Genomic DNA, 18,276 nt, shown 5'->3' with positions numbered 1-18,276 from the left:
CTATGTTGAATGAACAATCATGGAGTCAAAGTGACGTTCATTTACATGTGTACAATTTATTCAGAAGTTAGCAGAATGTAGTGACAGGCACTCTAAGAAACAAACATCTTCCTCTGTACCACAGGCACAAATCAAACACGCCCGCTTGGCATTAGAACATAAGGCGTTGGGTTAAAGTCGAGTTGAGAGAAACACTTTGTTAGCGTCACGCTGTTGTTGAGAATAGGACACAAGCAAAAAAAAAAAAAAAAAGTAAAGTAAACTTTCCCTTCAAATTAAATAAAACAGGTTGAGACATGCCACACAAACTAAAAACCAAATCTGGTGCAGTGCAATCAAAACAGTACATGAAGCACAATGGTTTTCTTTTTTTCTTTGAATGAAATTAATATAAAATACTTTCTGTAAGAATATAAATCCAATAAATACGTTTTCAATACTGCATTGATAGAAAAATATAATAATCAAAAACCACTAAAATCCACCTCTCACTGAAACGGACAAACCAGAAACATGAGTGCATAGACAAGTGAATGACACAGACAGAAGGCAGCATCTGCAAAACATCGGCGCGATGATGAATGGACCACACGGACATCGCAGACTGAGACCCTCGCCTCTATATTTAAGACAAAATATGCATCACAGATGTAAGAATGACGTGAAACTGCTGCAGTTGGAGGTTAATGTCAGCGTAGTGTCGGCTTTTAGACAAACAAGGACGAGACCGTGATTTGCTGCGAGGAAACTTCAGAGGAACAGGTTTCCTCCTTGAACAGAAGCTCTCTGTTAGTGTGAGTAACTTACTGACAGAGGTTTTTTTAATTTCTCACACAATACTGGAAACAATGAATTAGGTAATTGTACAAGATAATTAATATCTTCCCTGTGTTTTTCCCCAAACAAGAAAAACCATCATTTAACCCACTCCTGGGATTGGTGTCATTCTGTCCATTTTACTCACTATTACTTCAGTCAGAATTAATGAGCATGAAAAGAACCAAAAGTTTAGTTAATAACGACACTAATCTAGGTGTAAAATTAAACCCAGTCTTTATGTTTTTGTCTTATTTTAATCTAAATGGGCTTCACTGTCACCTCACCATGCAGCACCCAGATCCGGGGCTGACAAAAAAAAACTTTATCATGTTTCAGTCGCACCAACATAGTTGAATGACAACATAGTTTTCATCCAATTCACAAACAATGTTTTAACTCTCTAAGTTTTCAAGTCATTTCAGAGCCCTGTTATCAGTTTAAGACATTAGTGTTATTGTGAAACACTGAACACCCACACAGAGTTAAACAGACAGTCTATTGGCCCTGAGGTTATTTTCAGCCAAGAGTTAACAATCCTGTTATATTATATTCTGAAAAAAAATATATATATTGATTTTATTAATGTGTGAACATAAACCAATAGGGGGAGAGATAAATTATAGGATGTGAAATCTATAATATAAAGATGACAATGCACAACATCATCATGTGTCTCCTTGTGTTCTGCACTACAGCTCTGTGTACCTCCCTCTCCAGTGGCTGAGTGAGGGGCGGGTCGTCCTGTTGCTTCAGTGGTGTCAGTGGAGGTGTTGCAGTTGCGGTCGTGGCTCAGTGCTCCTGTAAAGCTCTCTGACAGTGGTAGATGAGGCAGTCGGGCAGGTCGGGGACTGGAGAGCGCAGCCACGCAGCCAACACGCCCGCGTGCACACGGCAGTGCATCAGACACGGCTGATCCTGGAGCAGCCGACAAGCTAAAATACCCTCCATCCCTGTGGGGAAAGTGGTACAAGTTACTCACCAACAGTGTAAAATATAATAATATGTCTATCAATGTTTAATTGATCATTCACTAACACTTATAGACAAGTATTTATTTGTATTTTAATATTTATTAATGTATTTAATAGGAATTCCACATTTAGTTTTGCCAGAATTTTTTTCTGTTTTGTCATGAACTGTATTTTTCTGTCTTCCCTGCTGGTTGGCTACTTGCATACAACTATCCTTAAAATAAACTTAGTTTAGTTTGAATTGCATTAAGCTTTTGAGTTGCCGCGTGGTGACAGATCCCTTCAGCTGGTAAATCTCTACCACCACAACAGTTGTTGTTGGTTTTTGTTGCTTCAAATGTTTATTAATGGTCCATGAAACCAAAATAACTGATTGATTAACATTATTAAAGTCCTTAGAAAAATACATGAGAATAGAATTTGAGTGCCAGATACTAGCGATGTAGCACGTAAATTGAAAAAGAAGAGAAGCTGTGGAAATGTTAGTACTGTAAGTCAACCTTGTGTTAAGATTAACCAGTTAAACTTCTGGGGACAAGGAAGAACACATCTCCTTGATAAATAAATCAGGCTTATCTAATGTGTAATATGTCAATACCATCACAAATGATCACACATCTTGAGCATCAAGCATCATCTCCCACCCGATATTCTTATTATAACAGATCGACTGTGGCGTTCCAGTTGACAAGGCTGAGATCAATAAGACAACTGAGCGAACGTCTTCTCACCTATGATTTCCACAACATGAAGCTGCAGTTTCTGCTTCAGTACATCCAGCGTGGCGCTCAGAGGTTCCTGGGCGTCACTGATCAGTGTCAGATTCTGCTTCGTATCATGAGAGAAGGCCAGCCACATGGTGCCGTACTCCTCTGTGGACACCGTCAACGGCCTGCAGGGAAATGTGACATTAAATAACCGGTAAGTATGAATGGTCTCTCTCTGCGCAGCCACATTAAAGTAGAGAAATGAGTCACCTGATGAAGCTGGTTAGGGGGAGTTTGTATGAGAACTGCCCTTCCTGAGGCCCCTCAACGGGCAAATGGTACGATACTGTACCAAGGACTTCAACGTGAACTGAAGGCCTCTTCACAGTCAGGGCATACTGGTACACTGCTACACCGTGGCCTGTCAAATCCTCCGCTGGACTGTCAGACACACAGGAAACCTGAAAATAACAATATACTTTGATTGAAAAGTCTGATGGGAACTATAAGCCTTCATCTGTAACTTTCAGCTCAGTGCGTTACCTCTATCTGTTCTGAGTCAAGATCTAAAAGAACGTGTTCGATGGCAGCGTCAGAGGAATTGGAGATGAAAAGGACCAGCAGTAAGGAATCGTCTGTCTGCACGTGACAGGCAGACAGATCCAGGCTTTGGATGGTGCACAGGGGAGCGATGTCTGAGTGCCAGAGTTCAGACAGCTCCGCGGGCAGATGAGACATGAGACACAAGTCTTTAGGTCCGTCTGGGTCTTCATGCGCAGCAGGATCAGCAGCTACCAAATCATTATCCCCAATGAGAGAGGGCTCATTTCCCTTCATATCACTGTCAGTCAGCTCAGTTTCTGTATCACAGCTGCCGTTTGCAGCGGCGAGGCCCTGAGTCAGTTCAGAAGTCTGTTCAAGTGGGGAAACGACCTCCTCTGTGGTGATGTTGGAGTCCAGTAGGTTGTTGCACAGCAGGTTGTCCACGTTGCTCTGAGCAGTGACGAGAGAGTCGGATATTTGTTCAGTGGCGCCCGGGGACGACCTCTGACCTTTGGCTTTTCTTCTGAATCTCTGGGGCGTCGGCTCTGGCTTTCCCATCTGTAAGAAAACAGTTAAAGTTGAGACAATACATTTACTGCAGCGCCTCAGTCACTAATTCACTACAAACATATTATTTTATCTTACAACAGAAACAGAAAAATATGTAAATGAGAAAAGTTTAATTAGCTGTCTGTTTGTTTACAGCATCAGTTTTCAACTACATCCTGAGTTTTGCACATTAATCTACACAGTCCAGTCATATAGCAGCTTTTCACCTTGTTTTATGAATTTTTGACAGCTGGGTTGTGTTAATTCAATGAATTCATGTGATGTACAGTGTGCAGAGTCATTGCTTTTCTCTCCAACTCATATTGTTAAGGAAACCTATTAGATATGGCATTTTTTTCTCCACTCTGTGCAGCTCCACCTTGAACAGACAGAGGAAACTCATACAGAACAGTTTGTGAGCTCACCAGACACACAGAGCTTTGGGAGCTGAGGCCGAAAAACAGAGAAGAAGCCAACTGCTGTTTTTCTTGTTCGGGCTCAGGGGTTGGTGTCGTCGTTGACGGAGTTTGGCTGTGTGAGCTGTCGGCGTCCGCCTGCTGGCCGGGTGAGCGCAGGGGACTGGGTACCTCCACCAGAGCGGCTTCCTCCACGGCTTCCCTCTGGACCAGGTAGCCCTCCTTCCCCCACACCCTCTTCACACCGTCCAGCTTCAGAGTTGTAGAACTGAAACGAAAATGGAGAACCAAGACGATTTGATTTGATTTGATTTGATTTGATTTGATTTGATTTGATTTGATTTGATTTGATTTATTAGGATCCCTTTTAGCTGATGCAGTACACATAGTATAGTAATAGTATCAGCTATTCTTCCTGGGGTCCACACAAAACACGATCAAAACATAAGATTTACAAACAAGAAATATCCACAAGAATATAATTTTTATCTATCGTGTCCACGTACCCTCCTTTGTGTGAGAGGTCGGCGCTGTCCCCTGAGAGACCGGAGCTCATGGACAACAGCGTGGGAGACTGTCTGTCTGTGATGCTGCAGGAGGACATGCTGATGGGCAGGGACAGGCCGTACGGCTCCAGGCTCAGGGCTGAGGCAGACCACAGAGTCAGGATCATTCATCATCATAACAAGTCAGTGCAAATGCTGCCAAATGTGTCAGAGTCTAAATGTTTTACATTGTTTTTTTACCTTTAGCCTGAGCGAGTTCCTCCTGCCGTTGATGGGGAGGCTTGTATGGAGCAGCGCCAGCGGCCAACGCCTCCGACACAAATCCATCCAGGAAAGACAGAGAGGAATCCACCTGGGAACCAACAACACAATAATTACAGGTTTGCGCGTCTCCTACAATTAGCGGGAAAACGGCACACAGAGGCCGACGCTGCATAGCGTAGCTCTGAGGTAAACCCAACCCCTCAGACAAGCTAAAACAGCTACGATGATAACGGATGAAAGCATTATCTCTGTTATTTTGGTAAACACTGTCATCTAATTGACTGTGTGTCATGGAGGGCAAGTGTGTGCAGGCGTCCTTTTCCCAGCCGTCAGAGAGCAGCACCAACAACAGTGACATAATCTACTGTGGCTTAAATGAGACAAATGAGAGTTAATTGTTTCCGATTGACATGTTTCTACATGAGTTAATATTCAAATGAATAGATTCATGTTATCGTCGCACACTTAAGCCCTTTTCACATACTGTAGGACACAGCATGCAAATCACGGGTGGGTGACAGCAACGGCATCAGGAAGTGTTTCTTTTCCCCTATGCTTGTGTGGTGGATATCGATGTCCTATGTATGTATCTGCTAAATAAGCAGAAGAAAATCCCGTCATTATTTCTTCTGAGAAGGAGACGAGTAGCAGCAAACACAAAGAGGGGAAGGGAGCGGGTTCACAAGATCCTCAGGACTCAATTGGGAGAGTTTCAACTCGTCCCAGTTTCCAGTTTCATGATGACCGCTGGTTGTAGATTCTACCAGGAAGCTGAGAGAGTCCGCCATATTGGACGTGCCGAAGTGTCCAATATGAGCCTGGCTCAACTTGAGCGCAGCGCACAAGAACAGCATACTCAAGCATAGAGTCCAAGGGCGCGTTTCCGCTGCACAGCACATACATAATGTATGGGAAGCTGTAGCCTTAGCCCCCCATGTACGTTACCTCCAGATGCTCCAGGCCGGTGTCTCGGAGCAGCACCCTGCACCGTAGTTCAGAGTCCTGGCTGAGGTACTGCAGCTCCTGAGCCCTCTGCCTCAGCACCGTGTCCATCGAGCTGCTGTACGTCTCAGAAACGTCCTGAGTGACGGAGGCACCTGCGCCGCCCTCACACAGTTTGGTCATCGCCATGAGGACCCAGCTCTTGGTTTCACTGCTGGTTTGTCTCATGTCCAACAGTTTTGCCAGCAGCCTCAGGATGACAGACGGTTCGAGGTCCTCCTTCAAATGAGAGTATTCACCGAGGACCTGAGCAAGACAGAGAGGAGACAAAGCAGCAGCGTATTAAACAGATAAAAGACGCACTGTCAGTTTGAATCAGCAACAGATTTTAAAAATGATGACCTCATAACTGCATTACACTGTCCTCTACATGACCATGTGTCAAACCTTTGCTGTTTGTGAACCCTTAGAAAAAGTAGTGTATACCTGTGACCAAGTATTTGATCACCTGCTGATTTTTGCTCTTATTTCATTTGATCAAATGTAAATTAATTTATAACCTTTATATGATGATATTATTTCTGGATGTTTTGTTGATATTCAGTCTTTCTGTTCAAATAAACTTACCATAAAAACTAGAGACCATCCATTTCTTTGTGGGGGAGCAAACTTACAAAAATCAGTAGGGGAATCAAATACTTATCCACCTGTATATCTACTGGTGGTGGAAAAAGTCAAACCTTTTAAAATCACCATTAAAACAAATAATAATAATAATTTTGTGAAGTAGGAATTTGTTTTTGTGTAGATCCTGTTCTTCCAGACCCTCAGGTCTACTGTGTTACCTTTGACCCACATGGATATCACACTGACTTTATGTTTTTGCAGGTTATACAAACTCATCTAACTGAACTGCAGACCTCAGTCCCTGTGAGACCGAGATTGTTTCAACATCCAGACTCTAGCATGACTTTGATCTTCTGCATCTCTAAACTTTGAACTAATCTGCCAACTTATCTTTAGTGATATTGTTTCTCAATGGGCTTCCTTTTATTACCAGCACGCGCATTAAATGTATGTACTTTCTTTTATGCCAGTCATTTTAAGGTAATTAATAGGATATGGTTCAAGCCAAATACTGCATTATTCCTCCCGTTCTTCTGGCTCAAGGTGCTTATTATGTAAATGTCACTCACCCAGCTGATGACTTGGAGGAAGCGTTGCGGCAGCTTGCCAGGCTCTCCTTGCAGCAGGGAAACATATGAATCCACCGCAAACAGCCTCAACTTCCTGTCCTCTTCCACACTGTCGAATCCTGGGCCATCAAACACAAATGAATCCTCAGGAATCAAATCAATATTAGTATCAAAATACTAAACTGAAATACCACAACCCTAGAATAAGCTGTGGTCATCTCACCCTCAGACAGCAGCTTAAGGAAACTGTTTGGGATGTCAGGCTGCATCACGTCTCCACCCACCGAAAACACCGTGTTCATGGTCTCAATGAACCATTCGTTGTCCGGTGCATACGTATAAAGTTTATAGGAAAATGCAGCGCAAAAAAGAGGAAATACAACAGCATATTATCAGAGGACTCTTCATCCAAAGACTAATTCAAAGGCTCTAACTTTACCAGAAGTTTTTGAATTGGGAAACTGAGAAATCCAGCTGGTCAGTGGACTCAGTCTACCACTGATAATCATTTAGCTCTTGAACAACCAGAGAGTTTTCAGGGGACTGAAACCCATTTTACCAGTCTTGTTTTGTGTGTGTCATTTTTGATTCCAGACCCAATAATCTATGCGTTTATCTTTGTCTTTCAAGACCCCAACAACTGCCCCTTTGAACTGTGTTTTAGTCCGAAAAGGTGCAACAGAGAGGCACAGTTATAAGAAGCATAATAATTTGTTATCAGAAAGGGTTGAAAAGTATTTAAGTTGAAAAACATATGAGATACAGTGGATGGGGATTAGTATGATTTGCTTCATGCAGTTTGTGAATGGCTGTTATGCCGTTATTCAGATCAGCACAGCTGTATGACAGGGTTTCCAGTTTTCCAGGTACAACGGGCTGCCACAGGTGAATGAGTGCACATTGTCACACATTGAAGGATATTTTTCTGCGAGTTCTGCCACCTTCCCCACCAGGTCAATGGTAGTGTATTCGTCCGTGCTGACGTGCAGGAATTCCAGCATCTTCTTCACAATGACCACAACGTTCTGGGCATTGGTGATCCGAAAGAGCAACTCCAGCGTCTGAAAGGGGGAACGAGGAATGCACCAAATCCTGTCAACCTACAAAGTCTGTGAGAACAAAATCCAAAACTACGCCACAATCTGCCTCACCTCGCGCTTGATGATGAGGTCTGGGTGGTCGAGACACTCTATGATGGTCATCTGATGTTGCAGGGCCAGTTTAGGATCCTGCTGAACCACATAGGTGAGGGCTTTCAAGCCTAAAATGACACAGAATATAGAGAGATTAGATGAAATCATGCAAAATCTTGAAGGCGATTTACATTCAGTCATGTTTTTCTGGATCTCACCTAGATATTTGAGATTTATCTTCGGTGACAGAACAAAGTTGCCGATGCACTTTGCAGCTTTCTCCAAAAGATCAGATTTGGGATGAATTGTGTAAATACATTTTACACATTCATATAATATTGCTGGAAACAAAGACAGATGTATGTAAGTGTCTAATGGGTCTAGTTAGAAGATTAAAAAGAAAGAATTAGAGACATGAATTCTGAGATACCATAGGTGATGTTATGATTCATCTCTGCTCTTCGTAAAGACTCGTCCAGGACTTCATACATGATCACACTCGTACTGTCGCCACAGAACAGACAAATGAAATCTATTTGTGAGTTCATTAACAGGGCACAAACACACAAAGGCAGAAAACATCCAGTTAATCCGGAAACAAGATAAGCAATCTTTTTTTTTTACTTTTTTACCTCTGGTCATTTTTTCCGAGTAAGGACAATATTCTAAGAAGCTGGATCTGGAGCCATGGAGCAGGGACACTGTGATAGTTAAAATCCATGGGTAACTTTCCTCCAACCACCTGCTTCAGGATGGCGACGAAACTCGCTGTTAAATCCTTGTAACCTTCTGGATTCTCCTGCAACAAAAACAAATGTCACAGTGGTACAATAAATTGCAGCATGTTTGATAAAATCAAGATGTTTTTTTGTTAAGTTGACGCAGGAAAGTGAAGTCAAGATAAAAAACAAACACCTGGATTACCTGGATCATCTGTAAGTAAATGTGTAGTGAAGCTGTCATCACACCAGGATCCTTGTCACACAGAGCTTTGCGAAACTTGTTGTGGATGTGTTGAACTTGATTCGGTGCTATTAGGTAGAACTTGTACAGTGCCAGGACTGCTTTTCGTCGAATGATTTCCCTACAAATGTACCAAAAGAAAAACATTCATAACAACTCACAATATTCAAGCTAATCTAAATGTGTCATTCTTCATTTACCATATGAATAAACAGGTAACTAACTGAAGTGGAGAGACATTTCTTACTTTGGGTGATTGAGCTTCTCCTCCACCAGTGGAAGGATTGCAGGTATCATGTCTTTGGGGAACATTTGGCTGACAACAGTCAGAGCCATGCAGACTTCAATGAGGTTTGTGCTCTGAAGATCCTAAAAACACAAAATACATCAACATCAACTTTATTCCCATAGAAGATGACTCAAGATGACCTATGCTGTAACACAACACTCACCTTTAAAACAGTGTTCACAAGAAGAAGCAGCAGCTCGTGACTTTCGTTCAGAAACAAGGACACAGCAAGATAACCTGCAAATCACATGGATAACTATAGAAAACTGTTTTTGCCTGTAGTCATGTAGGAAAACGCAGTGGAGTTGTTTCAGTTGAGTTTAAATACTAATACTTAAGACAGCAAACAGCTACAAATTAGTGAAGATTCAATGGGTAAGGATTATGCAAAGCTTTTCAAATTATTACACAACAACATACCGACTCTCTTCTCCAGAACTGTGCCTTGCTGAGCAAGTTTGATGGCATGAATGTAGCTGAAGGAAGCTTCATAACCCAAGCTTTCACAGTAAATCGCTCTCACCATGAGCTCCTTCATCTGCCTCTGAAACACAATAATACAATAAACACATAATTGGTTTTTCAGGCATCACTGGAGTTATTTTTATAATCCGGTTCCTGGTGCAAAATGAAACAGGAAAATCAGAGGCAACCGTACCATGGAGGTGTTGGGGGAGGACACCTGCTCTTTGATAGATGCAAGTTCACGCTGAATGAGTTTCTCTTCTTCCTGAACAGGAGAGGCACACAAGTGAAGACCATAAGAACAGAGGCATGAGGTAATACTCTGATTGTCCTCATTGATCATCATACTATGTCTGCCTATCGACATACAGTATCAGGATATTCCAGGCTTTAAGGTAAGAAAGGTTTAAAGTAAAAGAGTCAGTGTACATAAAACAACGTATATCTTGATGAATGTATGCAGATGGTGGGGAACAGATTTATAAAATTGTTCTTCCTTCATGGATAAGGGTTAAGCATTGCACCATGTGCGTTAATGTTTTATGTTTCACATTTTAACTACTGATTTCATACAACCACTGACATTTATTACAGGTCATTTTCATGGGTGTCTGGGATATCTAACATTGTTCAATTTTCAATTCAATTCAATTCATTAATCCCGAAAGAGGGAAATTTGTTTGTCCCAGCAGCACACAACAATAAAAACAAATACACAATATAAAAATAGACAGACTAATACTACCGGCACACACACACAACAATCATTCATTAAAAATATTGTCAGCTAGACTGCCCAGGTCTGGAGACTACATATGTGTTATACATTTTTGAAAGGAAATATAGAATATTTTCTTATTACCATAATTATAATCATTATTATTGCCTGTCGTCTGTTTCTTTATCACAAATTGAATGTCTGTCTGCACCTTGAAAATAGTTGGTGGACAGTGAAGTTAATCAAACCACTGTACATTACCTCTAAGCATTGTCTTCAGTAAGGTAACCACACTATGTTTGTCAAGTGGCACAGACTGGCTTCAATTCATTTCAGCGAGCATGAGCTGAATTTAATGCCTCAGTTTTGACATTGTTGTTGTAGCTGTAAACAGAGTTTGACTGCTGCGTTCTTGCTTTTGTGGGATTGATTGAGGGTTGGTTGAACAGCAGCAGGTTTTTTTAAGCTCCCCGTGTTGATTAAGTTGAAGTTAAGTATGTTAACAGCTTGGCTCAACAGCTTGAGTTTCTGAGCTTCTCACAAGCACTTGAACGCACCACCAAGGACATGCTGCTGCTGTCTGTGTGTATTTCACCTGAATTACCACATGGTATCAACACAGCAGGAACATCAGTCAATCTAAAGCCCTATCACTTTAATGTGAGGATACTCGGCATGTGGTAAAAACTGTAGTTTAAAGACGCAGCCACACCTTTTGATGAGTTAGCACAGTCATCTTAGCAAGCTAACGTTGTAACTGTTAGCATTTTAAAAAAAACTGACTGGGGGCTCGTTTTGTTTGACCTGAGCTGCAGCTTCAGAGTCAGAGTCGCACACACTCACATGTTTGGACGTCAGCTCGGTGATTCCTCTGATGAGGTTTCCCAGTTTGGAGGTGGAGGAGAGTTTGGCAGCTCCAGGCTGAGAGTCCAGAGACAGCAGGCTGGGCAGAGCTGTCAGGGTCTTCTCCACCACGTCGCTCATTTTGACAGCGAAGAGCGGGTTTGGCAGCCGGCGTCTTTCTTCAAAGCCACACTTGTTCAATCACCTACCCATCCCAGAGACTCGCTCCAACACACGGACGACAAACGCTGCCGGCTAAACACTTAAAAGGTTCACGAGAGGGAAAGTGTCAGCCTGCCAGTCGGCCATTGTTTTGATTCAGCAGACTAGCTGGTTGACGACGTCACTTCCGTTTCAATTTGGAAACTTTATTAGCAACCGTAAACAAAGACAATGTCTGCTGCAGAGTGACAGCCTAATATTAGTCTGGCAAGAAAAATATCCATAAACAAGAATAAAACTGTAAGACATAATAAAGAGTAATAACCAGAACAATGACACACACACACAGTAATAATATTCAAAACTCATTTTAATATGTTGGTAATATTTTGATAAACAGGCCCTTGTATAACTGTACACTAAACTACAATAAAATAATTACAGTAAATGTGAAATTACAGCCATTGGAGAATTGCATGACAAGGAGTACATCATAGGACTTGAAATATATATATGTATATAAACATATATATGTATATATAGTGCTTGGATATCTAGTGAGGGGACCACAGGTTGAGGGTATCGCAGTGTCTGAATGTGCACATCGAACAGTAAGTGGCTGCCACAGCTGGAAACAAACAGAGATGAGAGGTAAACCTTAAGATCATAGGAATAGATGGAAAATAAAGATCATATATATATAGGTTTGCCTTCTGTAACTGTGCTTTCTTACAATAGAATAATCTTGACAGGTGATTTGCTGCCAAGAATTGAGAAGCCATAGACTTAAAAACATATGAATTCACTGTCTATTCCTGTCTTTTATGAACTACAAAACTGTATTTTTGGTCATGATATTTTATGTCAGTGCTCATTCATATGTTTTATTATTTTTCAATTACTGGAGACTAATACTGATTCATTTCAAACCAATCCATCCCAATCCCCAGTCCCCAATCCCTACTTCTATCCATCATTTCCCATTATTAATTTAGAGAGAAGCCACATATCCCCATCCTCCCTCTGTTCCTCTCTCTGTCTGCAGCATGACTAAATCTAAATGAGTGAAGCTGAGGCCTTCACATAAACCCCACTGCTTCTCCTGCAGATGCATTTTTTCTCCATTTCTCCATTTTCTTTCTTCAACTGACTAGTTGTGCAAAAAAAAGAAAAAAAAGTAATGTCCTTTATGTGGGCACATACAATACATCACTTTATTGTGTCACTTCTATCCTAGACTGATGCTAGTCACTACCAATTATATTTTCTGCAATATATATTTTACATTTTTAAATTTTAACCATGAGTACTTCTGTGCAATTTTCTTTCAACCATATTGTAATACAAGCGTGCCATTTGGTTTAATTACTGTCTGAAATATGTAAATCTACCCTGGCCATGAGACTGTAGTACATACAATGCTATTAATATGATTTATGTACAACCAAGACTGAGTCTCTATCTCTGTGATTGTACTCTAGCAAACAGAAACATCGGTGTGTCTTCAGCAAGTCTGTCTACCATTTAATCCTCTGTATCTTCATCTCTTAAGCCCAGATCTGGAAAAAAAGAAACATCAGCCGTTGGTAAAACACATCACAACAAAGTTCATTTCAGACTGAAAAGTTGTGAAGCAACAGACTTGTCATACCCGAAGAGTGTGGTCCCAGGAGCCTGTGCAAAACGCAGTCCCATCAGGAGAGACTCGCAGTGTACTGACACGGTTCTCATGTCCAAACAGAATAGAAACCCGCGTTCCTTTGAGAACATCCCAAACGTTTATGGTGTAGTCGTTGTAGCCGCCAAACAATAGCCGGCCTGCGAAAATAACACACACACACACATCATGTAAAATCAATAACTTAAACATTAGAACTGGATTGTTAGGGACTTGTGTTGGATTTAATCTAATTGTGTAAAATGTGAAAATGTGTAAATATCTTACCACTAAGAGAGAAATCAACACTGGAGACCCCAAATATGATGCTCTCTTTGGAATAAATAGCCACTTCTCTGTCCGCCCTTAAGTCGTACAGGCGGCACTGTAACAAAAGTCAGAGTTTGAATCTTCAAATAAATTAAAGCATATCACCAATAGCATGTTAAGTAAGTAACAGGAACCTCTCCAGTGCCAGATTAAAGGGATACTTTGATAATTTAGAAAATGCCATTAGCAGTATTACTCGGTGCTAGTAGGTGGATTTTCTGACATTTAGACAGAGGCATGTTAGCCTAAACCAGTGAGCTGCAAACAGAGGCTTCATAATTGTCCTATAGACATAACAGTGGTGTTTGTTTTCTCATAACGCATATTTCCCAAAATGTCATATCATTCAAGTATGAATACATACTGTAGCATCATCTGAGCCAGATGCAAATGCATCTCCACTGGGATAGTATCTATGGAAAGAAAAAAATTAAAACAACAACAATAGTTAGAAACAAACTGGCCCCTACATGTTTGATCTGCATACATGTGACTAATAGTGAATGCGATTGGTAGTGTGAAAAAGCAAAACATGCAAAGAAAAGGCTTTCACTTGTAGGACTAGACATGGGCAAGAACAAATGCAATGAGAATAATTTCAAATAAGTTATAAACACGTAAAAGTGTTACATAAAGGACTTTAAAATCCCTGCATCTTTCTAACTGTATAACAAATATAAGACCACGCTAATTGACAGAACCATTTAGGCAATCACTTACCGCACACTGTTTATGTCTGATTCATGTGTTTCAAAGGATTGAATACACTGTCCTGAACGCATGTCCCACACATTGGCCTTCTTATCACACCCCTGAAATCACATGAAATAATGTAGAGTATGATAAAATAATTTCAATAATTCAGTGAAGTTTAAAAAAAAATAGTAACATGGAGCAATGAAGACGGAGAAACAAGCGTCCTCACCCCTGAAACAAACGTGTTTCCGGTCTCGGAGGGGGCCAGGTCCAAACAGAGCACATCTGCTGCGTGTCCATGGAAACTCTGCAACAGCTGCCCGCTTTCAACATCCCATAATGCACAAGTACCATCCCCGCTGGACGTCAGGATCTATAGCACATGGGGACAATGAGGGGTGAAAGAATAAGGGCTGTTCTGACGTTTTGGAAAAGTTGATGTGAGCTAAGACGCAGCTATAAATGGACTGTCTGAATCGTCATGTGACCAGGACGCTGCTTCTGCTGTGAATTATTAACGCAGCAGGGAGGATCCATTCTCTGCATATGGAAGACAGTGATTTCTGATTAATAATGAGAGAAGGAGCCATGTTTAAACTGCTGGTAAAACGTGGGTGTAACATGAAATGTGCAATTATGATTTTTTTTAAATATTTTACTGTGTTGCTTTTGTGTTTTTGTGAAAAAATATTTGTTCGTGTGGTGCGTATTGGGCAAGTCTCACCTGCATGTCAGAGTTGGTGAAACTACAGGCAGACAGATAGTTTGTGTGCATGGCCACTGACTTCTTCTTGGCAGCCAAGTTCTCATTCTTGTCCAGGGACAGAGGATACACAGAGCATTTGTTGTCCAGGCCCCTGTGACAGAAAACAACCCCAGTTCACCACAAAACAGAAAAACAAATGAATGATACACCACATCTAGACCATTGATGGTGGTTCAGACACTCACCCACAGGCTACGGCGCACCCAGATGGGGCATAGGCGCAGGCCATCACCCAGGTGCAAGGCATTGTCACAGCATGCTCCTAAAAAACATCAAAAAACAAAGCTGCATGAGCCGCACCAGGACGAGGGAGGGGGATGAATCAAACGCAGGCATAATGAGAGCAGCAACGCTTCAGGCTGTTGCACATCAGAGGTGGAATGATCGGTTCAAAATGAATGGGGGCCTTCAGTAAAAGACATTTTTAGACAGGTTGGTGGTCCTGGTCTATATCAGTATTTTCGTCCTTAATCATAAAAAGGTGACACTTTTCACTATGATAAATAATGCACTCGATTTTCTGCATGATCATGGAAAGTGATATTCTCAATCATAGGCTTGTTAGGAGAATTTATTTGAACCTTGTTTAAGACGTTTTTGCTTTCACTGTGTCTTATTTCTGGTGCATCTCTCCATGTTTAAGATGGCTAACATTAACATTACATTTGACTGTAAATACTATGGAGTAATCGTTGGATTGGATTTAGTGTGGTTTCCAAACCAAAGAGTCCTACAGTAAATCTTGTATAGCAAATTTCATTTCAGTTTTCTAAAAAGTGGTGGTTTATTTCTCCAGCTTTGCTCCTTTTCACATTTTTGGGGGGATATGCTAAACACTAATAACTATACTTTCAAATCAAGTCAGGACAACAGGACAATCTGAGAAGGAAAAAAAGACCCTAGTTGACCTGCTTACAACTTGTGTTCACACTATAAGGAATATAGACATACTAGTTGTTGACAGCTTGAGCTTGAGTTTAGGTAACTTCTCATGAGATGATGGTTGGTTCGGTGTAAGAGAGGATAAAACACTGGCTTGTAAAAAAGCTCATAAGAGAAAGGATAAAATGTGAAAATGTCTTTAAAGTTTGCAGCAATATGCTCAACTGCTCCTGAAAACGTGATTTCGTAATAATAAAATATGGCATATTGATATAAGCATGTACCTTGTTGGTGGTGAAAGCATCCCATACAATCACTTTTCCATCCTACAAAGAGATTAGAATAACAGCAATGTAAATTCAGAAAAACACCATAGGCTACATTACTGCAGATTATAGTTACAAACAGACTCTATAGTGAACTGTGAGGTAGTAAATCAGCTGTAAAAGCATAAAGCTCATGTGTGTGTGTTTGTGTGTGTGTGTGTGTGTGTGTGTGTGTGTGTGTGTGTGTGATACCTGTGAGGAGCTGACGATCCTCCTCTTGTCCTTACACCAGTCCATACACAGAACTTTGTTGCCATGTCCCTTCAGAGTTCTTCGGGTTTTCATGACAAACTGACCCAGTCCCTCCACCTTCTCTGCCACCTGATGTACTGCACACACACACACACACACACACACACAAATAATGTACATTACATTAGACCTTCTACTGTATACTCCCTGGATGATTATTGCTCTCAGCAATGAGGATTAAAGTACAGTATAGGCCTTTACTGTAAAGGGATTATTATCTGTCTTAAATTAAATACATACACTAGCCAACACATATTCTGTCCTTATCTTTCACCATTTTATCTACAATCTCTGCTATTTGCCTATTGCCGAGACATGATTGGACAAAACCACCACATAGAGGAAATTCGGATGGAGGCAGTGGACTGTAAAATCGGGAGGCAAACAAACATCCTGTCAAATGTGGGGTAACGTCAGGCCAGATCCGATCAACAATCACTTTCCGCAAAAATCACATCTCCCTGTAAAACATGCCAAAGCCTATTTTTCCCCTCACAGAAATACAGACGGCTGTTTTTTCTCATGATACATTTTGCTGTTATTTGTCCCGTCACAGTGTAAACGCAGGGGTGAATCAAGGCCTCTCCATTTTCAGCGGCACTCACGCTCGACATCGTGCAGCTTCGCTCTTTCCTCCTCCAGCTTCGACTTCAGCGTCTCCGATTCCGTTTTGAGATGGGCCAGGGTCTCATTCAGCTGTACCTCCTGTGTCGCCATTTCAGGGATTAGAGGGGATCTCATATATTTCCTTTGTGCAGGCAGCGGTCGGCAGCGAAAGGGCTTAAAGCAGAGCTAACAGCTGATGCTGCTGTCATGACGTCAGAGGCAGAAGATGCTCCTCCAGTTTCCAGGGAGGAGGAGGGAGGAAGAGGAGGAGGAGGAGGCTCCTGTATCCTGGTGATGCTGCTGCTCCACACGGGCTGCATCCACACTACTCCGCGGCTAAATAATACATTTTAATAAATGCAACACACTTTTTCCATCACATCTGGCACCTTGTGTTTTCATAATAGGCTATAACATTTTATATATGTGTGTGTGTATATACAGTATATTAAATTATTGAGCAAACGTGCTTACACATTGGAAAATATATTTATAAGAAATGTGATTGATTGATTGTATTACTGATTACACTGTCACATTTTAACAGGGCCAAAGGTGGACAATGAGATTTTGTTCTCTTCATTTTTTCTGGGGAGATTTATTTTATTCATTTATTTAACTGGTGTAATAGGAGTTATGCATGGTGATATATAATTCCACAAAATTGTTTTGCATTTTTATTCTGTATTTATTTGCCTGACGGTGATAAGCCTCCCTCCTCGGCAGAACTTTAATTTGCCTGTGCACCCCTACGTTCCTTTTGGGGGGAACCCCATGTTTTGCCTTAGTCCCGCCTAAACACTTCCACTTTCTTTATGCTCTGTGGGAGAGGTGAGTGGTCTTTTTGTTCTGGGTTCTTTTATGTTTTATTGGGCCTTTATTTAATGTTTTGAATTAGGCCTACATAAATGGATTCATATGATGTCTATTTTTGTAGGGGTTTGGGTGGTGTCGAGGAGGATATTTTTTATATAGACCTATGTCTAAGTGTTGTAAGCTATAGCTCTCATGCTAAACTTCCTCTTTCTTTTTGCTCTGTGGGAGAGAGGTTCAGGTGGTGTCGAGGAGGATGTTTTTTTTATTATTATTTTATGTCATCATCAGAATAAAGACACCTCGAGACAGCAGCGCTGTTTTTGTGTTTAGGGTGTCACGGGGGCCAACTCTGTCAACATGGGAATCAAACCCACAACCTTAAGGTCAAGACAGAGCTAATCAGACACACACATGATCATCTCTCTGAGCAGTGACATTGATCACCTGTAATCACATCAA

At 41.3% G+C, this 18,276-nt stretch overlaps 2 protein-coding genes across 3 annotated transcripts; both read right to left on the bottom strand.

Annotated features, from left to right (window-relative positions):
• Positions 1-36: 36 nt before the first annotated feature.
• On the bottom strand, positions 37-11,675 carry ap4e1 (adaptor related protein complex 4 subunit epsilon 1). Its single transcript, XM_085778864.1, has 21 exons — positions 11,325-11,675; positions 9,957-10,028; positions 9,719-9,842; positions 9,462-9,535; positions 9,257-9,378; positions 8,971-9,130; positions 8,679-8,845; positions 8,477-8,550; positions 8,265-8,387; positions 8,065-8,174; positions 7,835-7,974; positions 7,137-7,249; positions 6,914-7,032; positions 5,721-6,023; positions 4,752-4,863; positions 4,512-4,650; positions 4,015-4,273; positions 3,041-3,598; positions 2,768-2,958; positions 2,522-2,682; positions 37-1,769 (listed from the first exon to the last, which is right to left on the bottom strand). The coding sequence occupies exons 1-21, from the start codon at positions 11,463-11,465 to the stop codon at positions 1,609-1,611; spliced, it is 3,423 nt and encodes a 1,140-aa protein (XP_085634990.1). The 5' UTR covers positions 11,466-11,675; the 3' UTR covers positions 37-1,608.
• Positions 11,676-11,840: 165 nt separating this feature from the next.
• gnb5a (guanine nucleotide binding protein (G protein), beta 5a) lies at positions 11,841-17,328 on the bottom strand. Of its 2 annotated transcripts, XM_085778863.1 has the most exons (11): positions 17,001-17,328; positions 16,336-16,472; positions 16,102-16,143; positions 15,121-15,197; positions 14,894-15,026; positions 14,399-14,542; positions 14,194-14,285; positions 13,838-13,886; positions 13,432-13,528; positions 13,138-13,304; positions 11,841-13,045 (listed from the first exon to the last, which is right to left on the bottom strand). In XM_085778863.1, the coding sequence occupies exons 1-11, from the start codon at positions 17,134-17,136 to the stop codon at positions 13,034-13,036; spliced, it is 1,086 nt and encodes a 361-aa protein (XP_085634989.1). In that variant the 5' UTR covers positions 17,137-17,328; the 3' UTR covers positions 11,841-13,033. The 2 variants fall into 2 exon arrangements, with proteins under 2 accessions (XP_085634989.1, XP_085634988.1); XM_085778862.1 differs by lacking the exon at positions 11,841-13,045 and having other exon boundaries at positions 13,132-13,304; positions 17,001-17,269.
• Positions 17,329-18,276: the final 948 nt, after the last annotated feature.

This window comes from Trachurus japonicus, chromosome 6, assembly GCF_045865225.1.
Source record: "Trachurus japonicus isolate A0001 chromosome 6, Traja_1.0".
In the NCBI taxonomy this organism is placed as follows: Eukaryota; Metazoa; Chordata; class Actinopteri; order Carangiformes; family Carangidae; genus Trachurus; species Trachurus japonicus.
The sequence above is the reverse complement of the archived record's forward strand: the minus strand, read 5'-3'. Positions and strand labels throughout refer to the sequence as shown.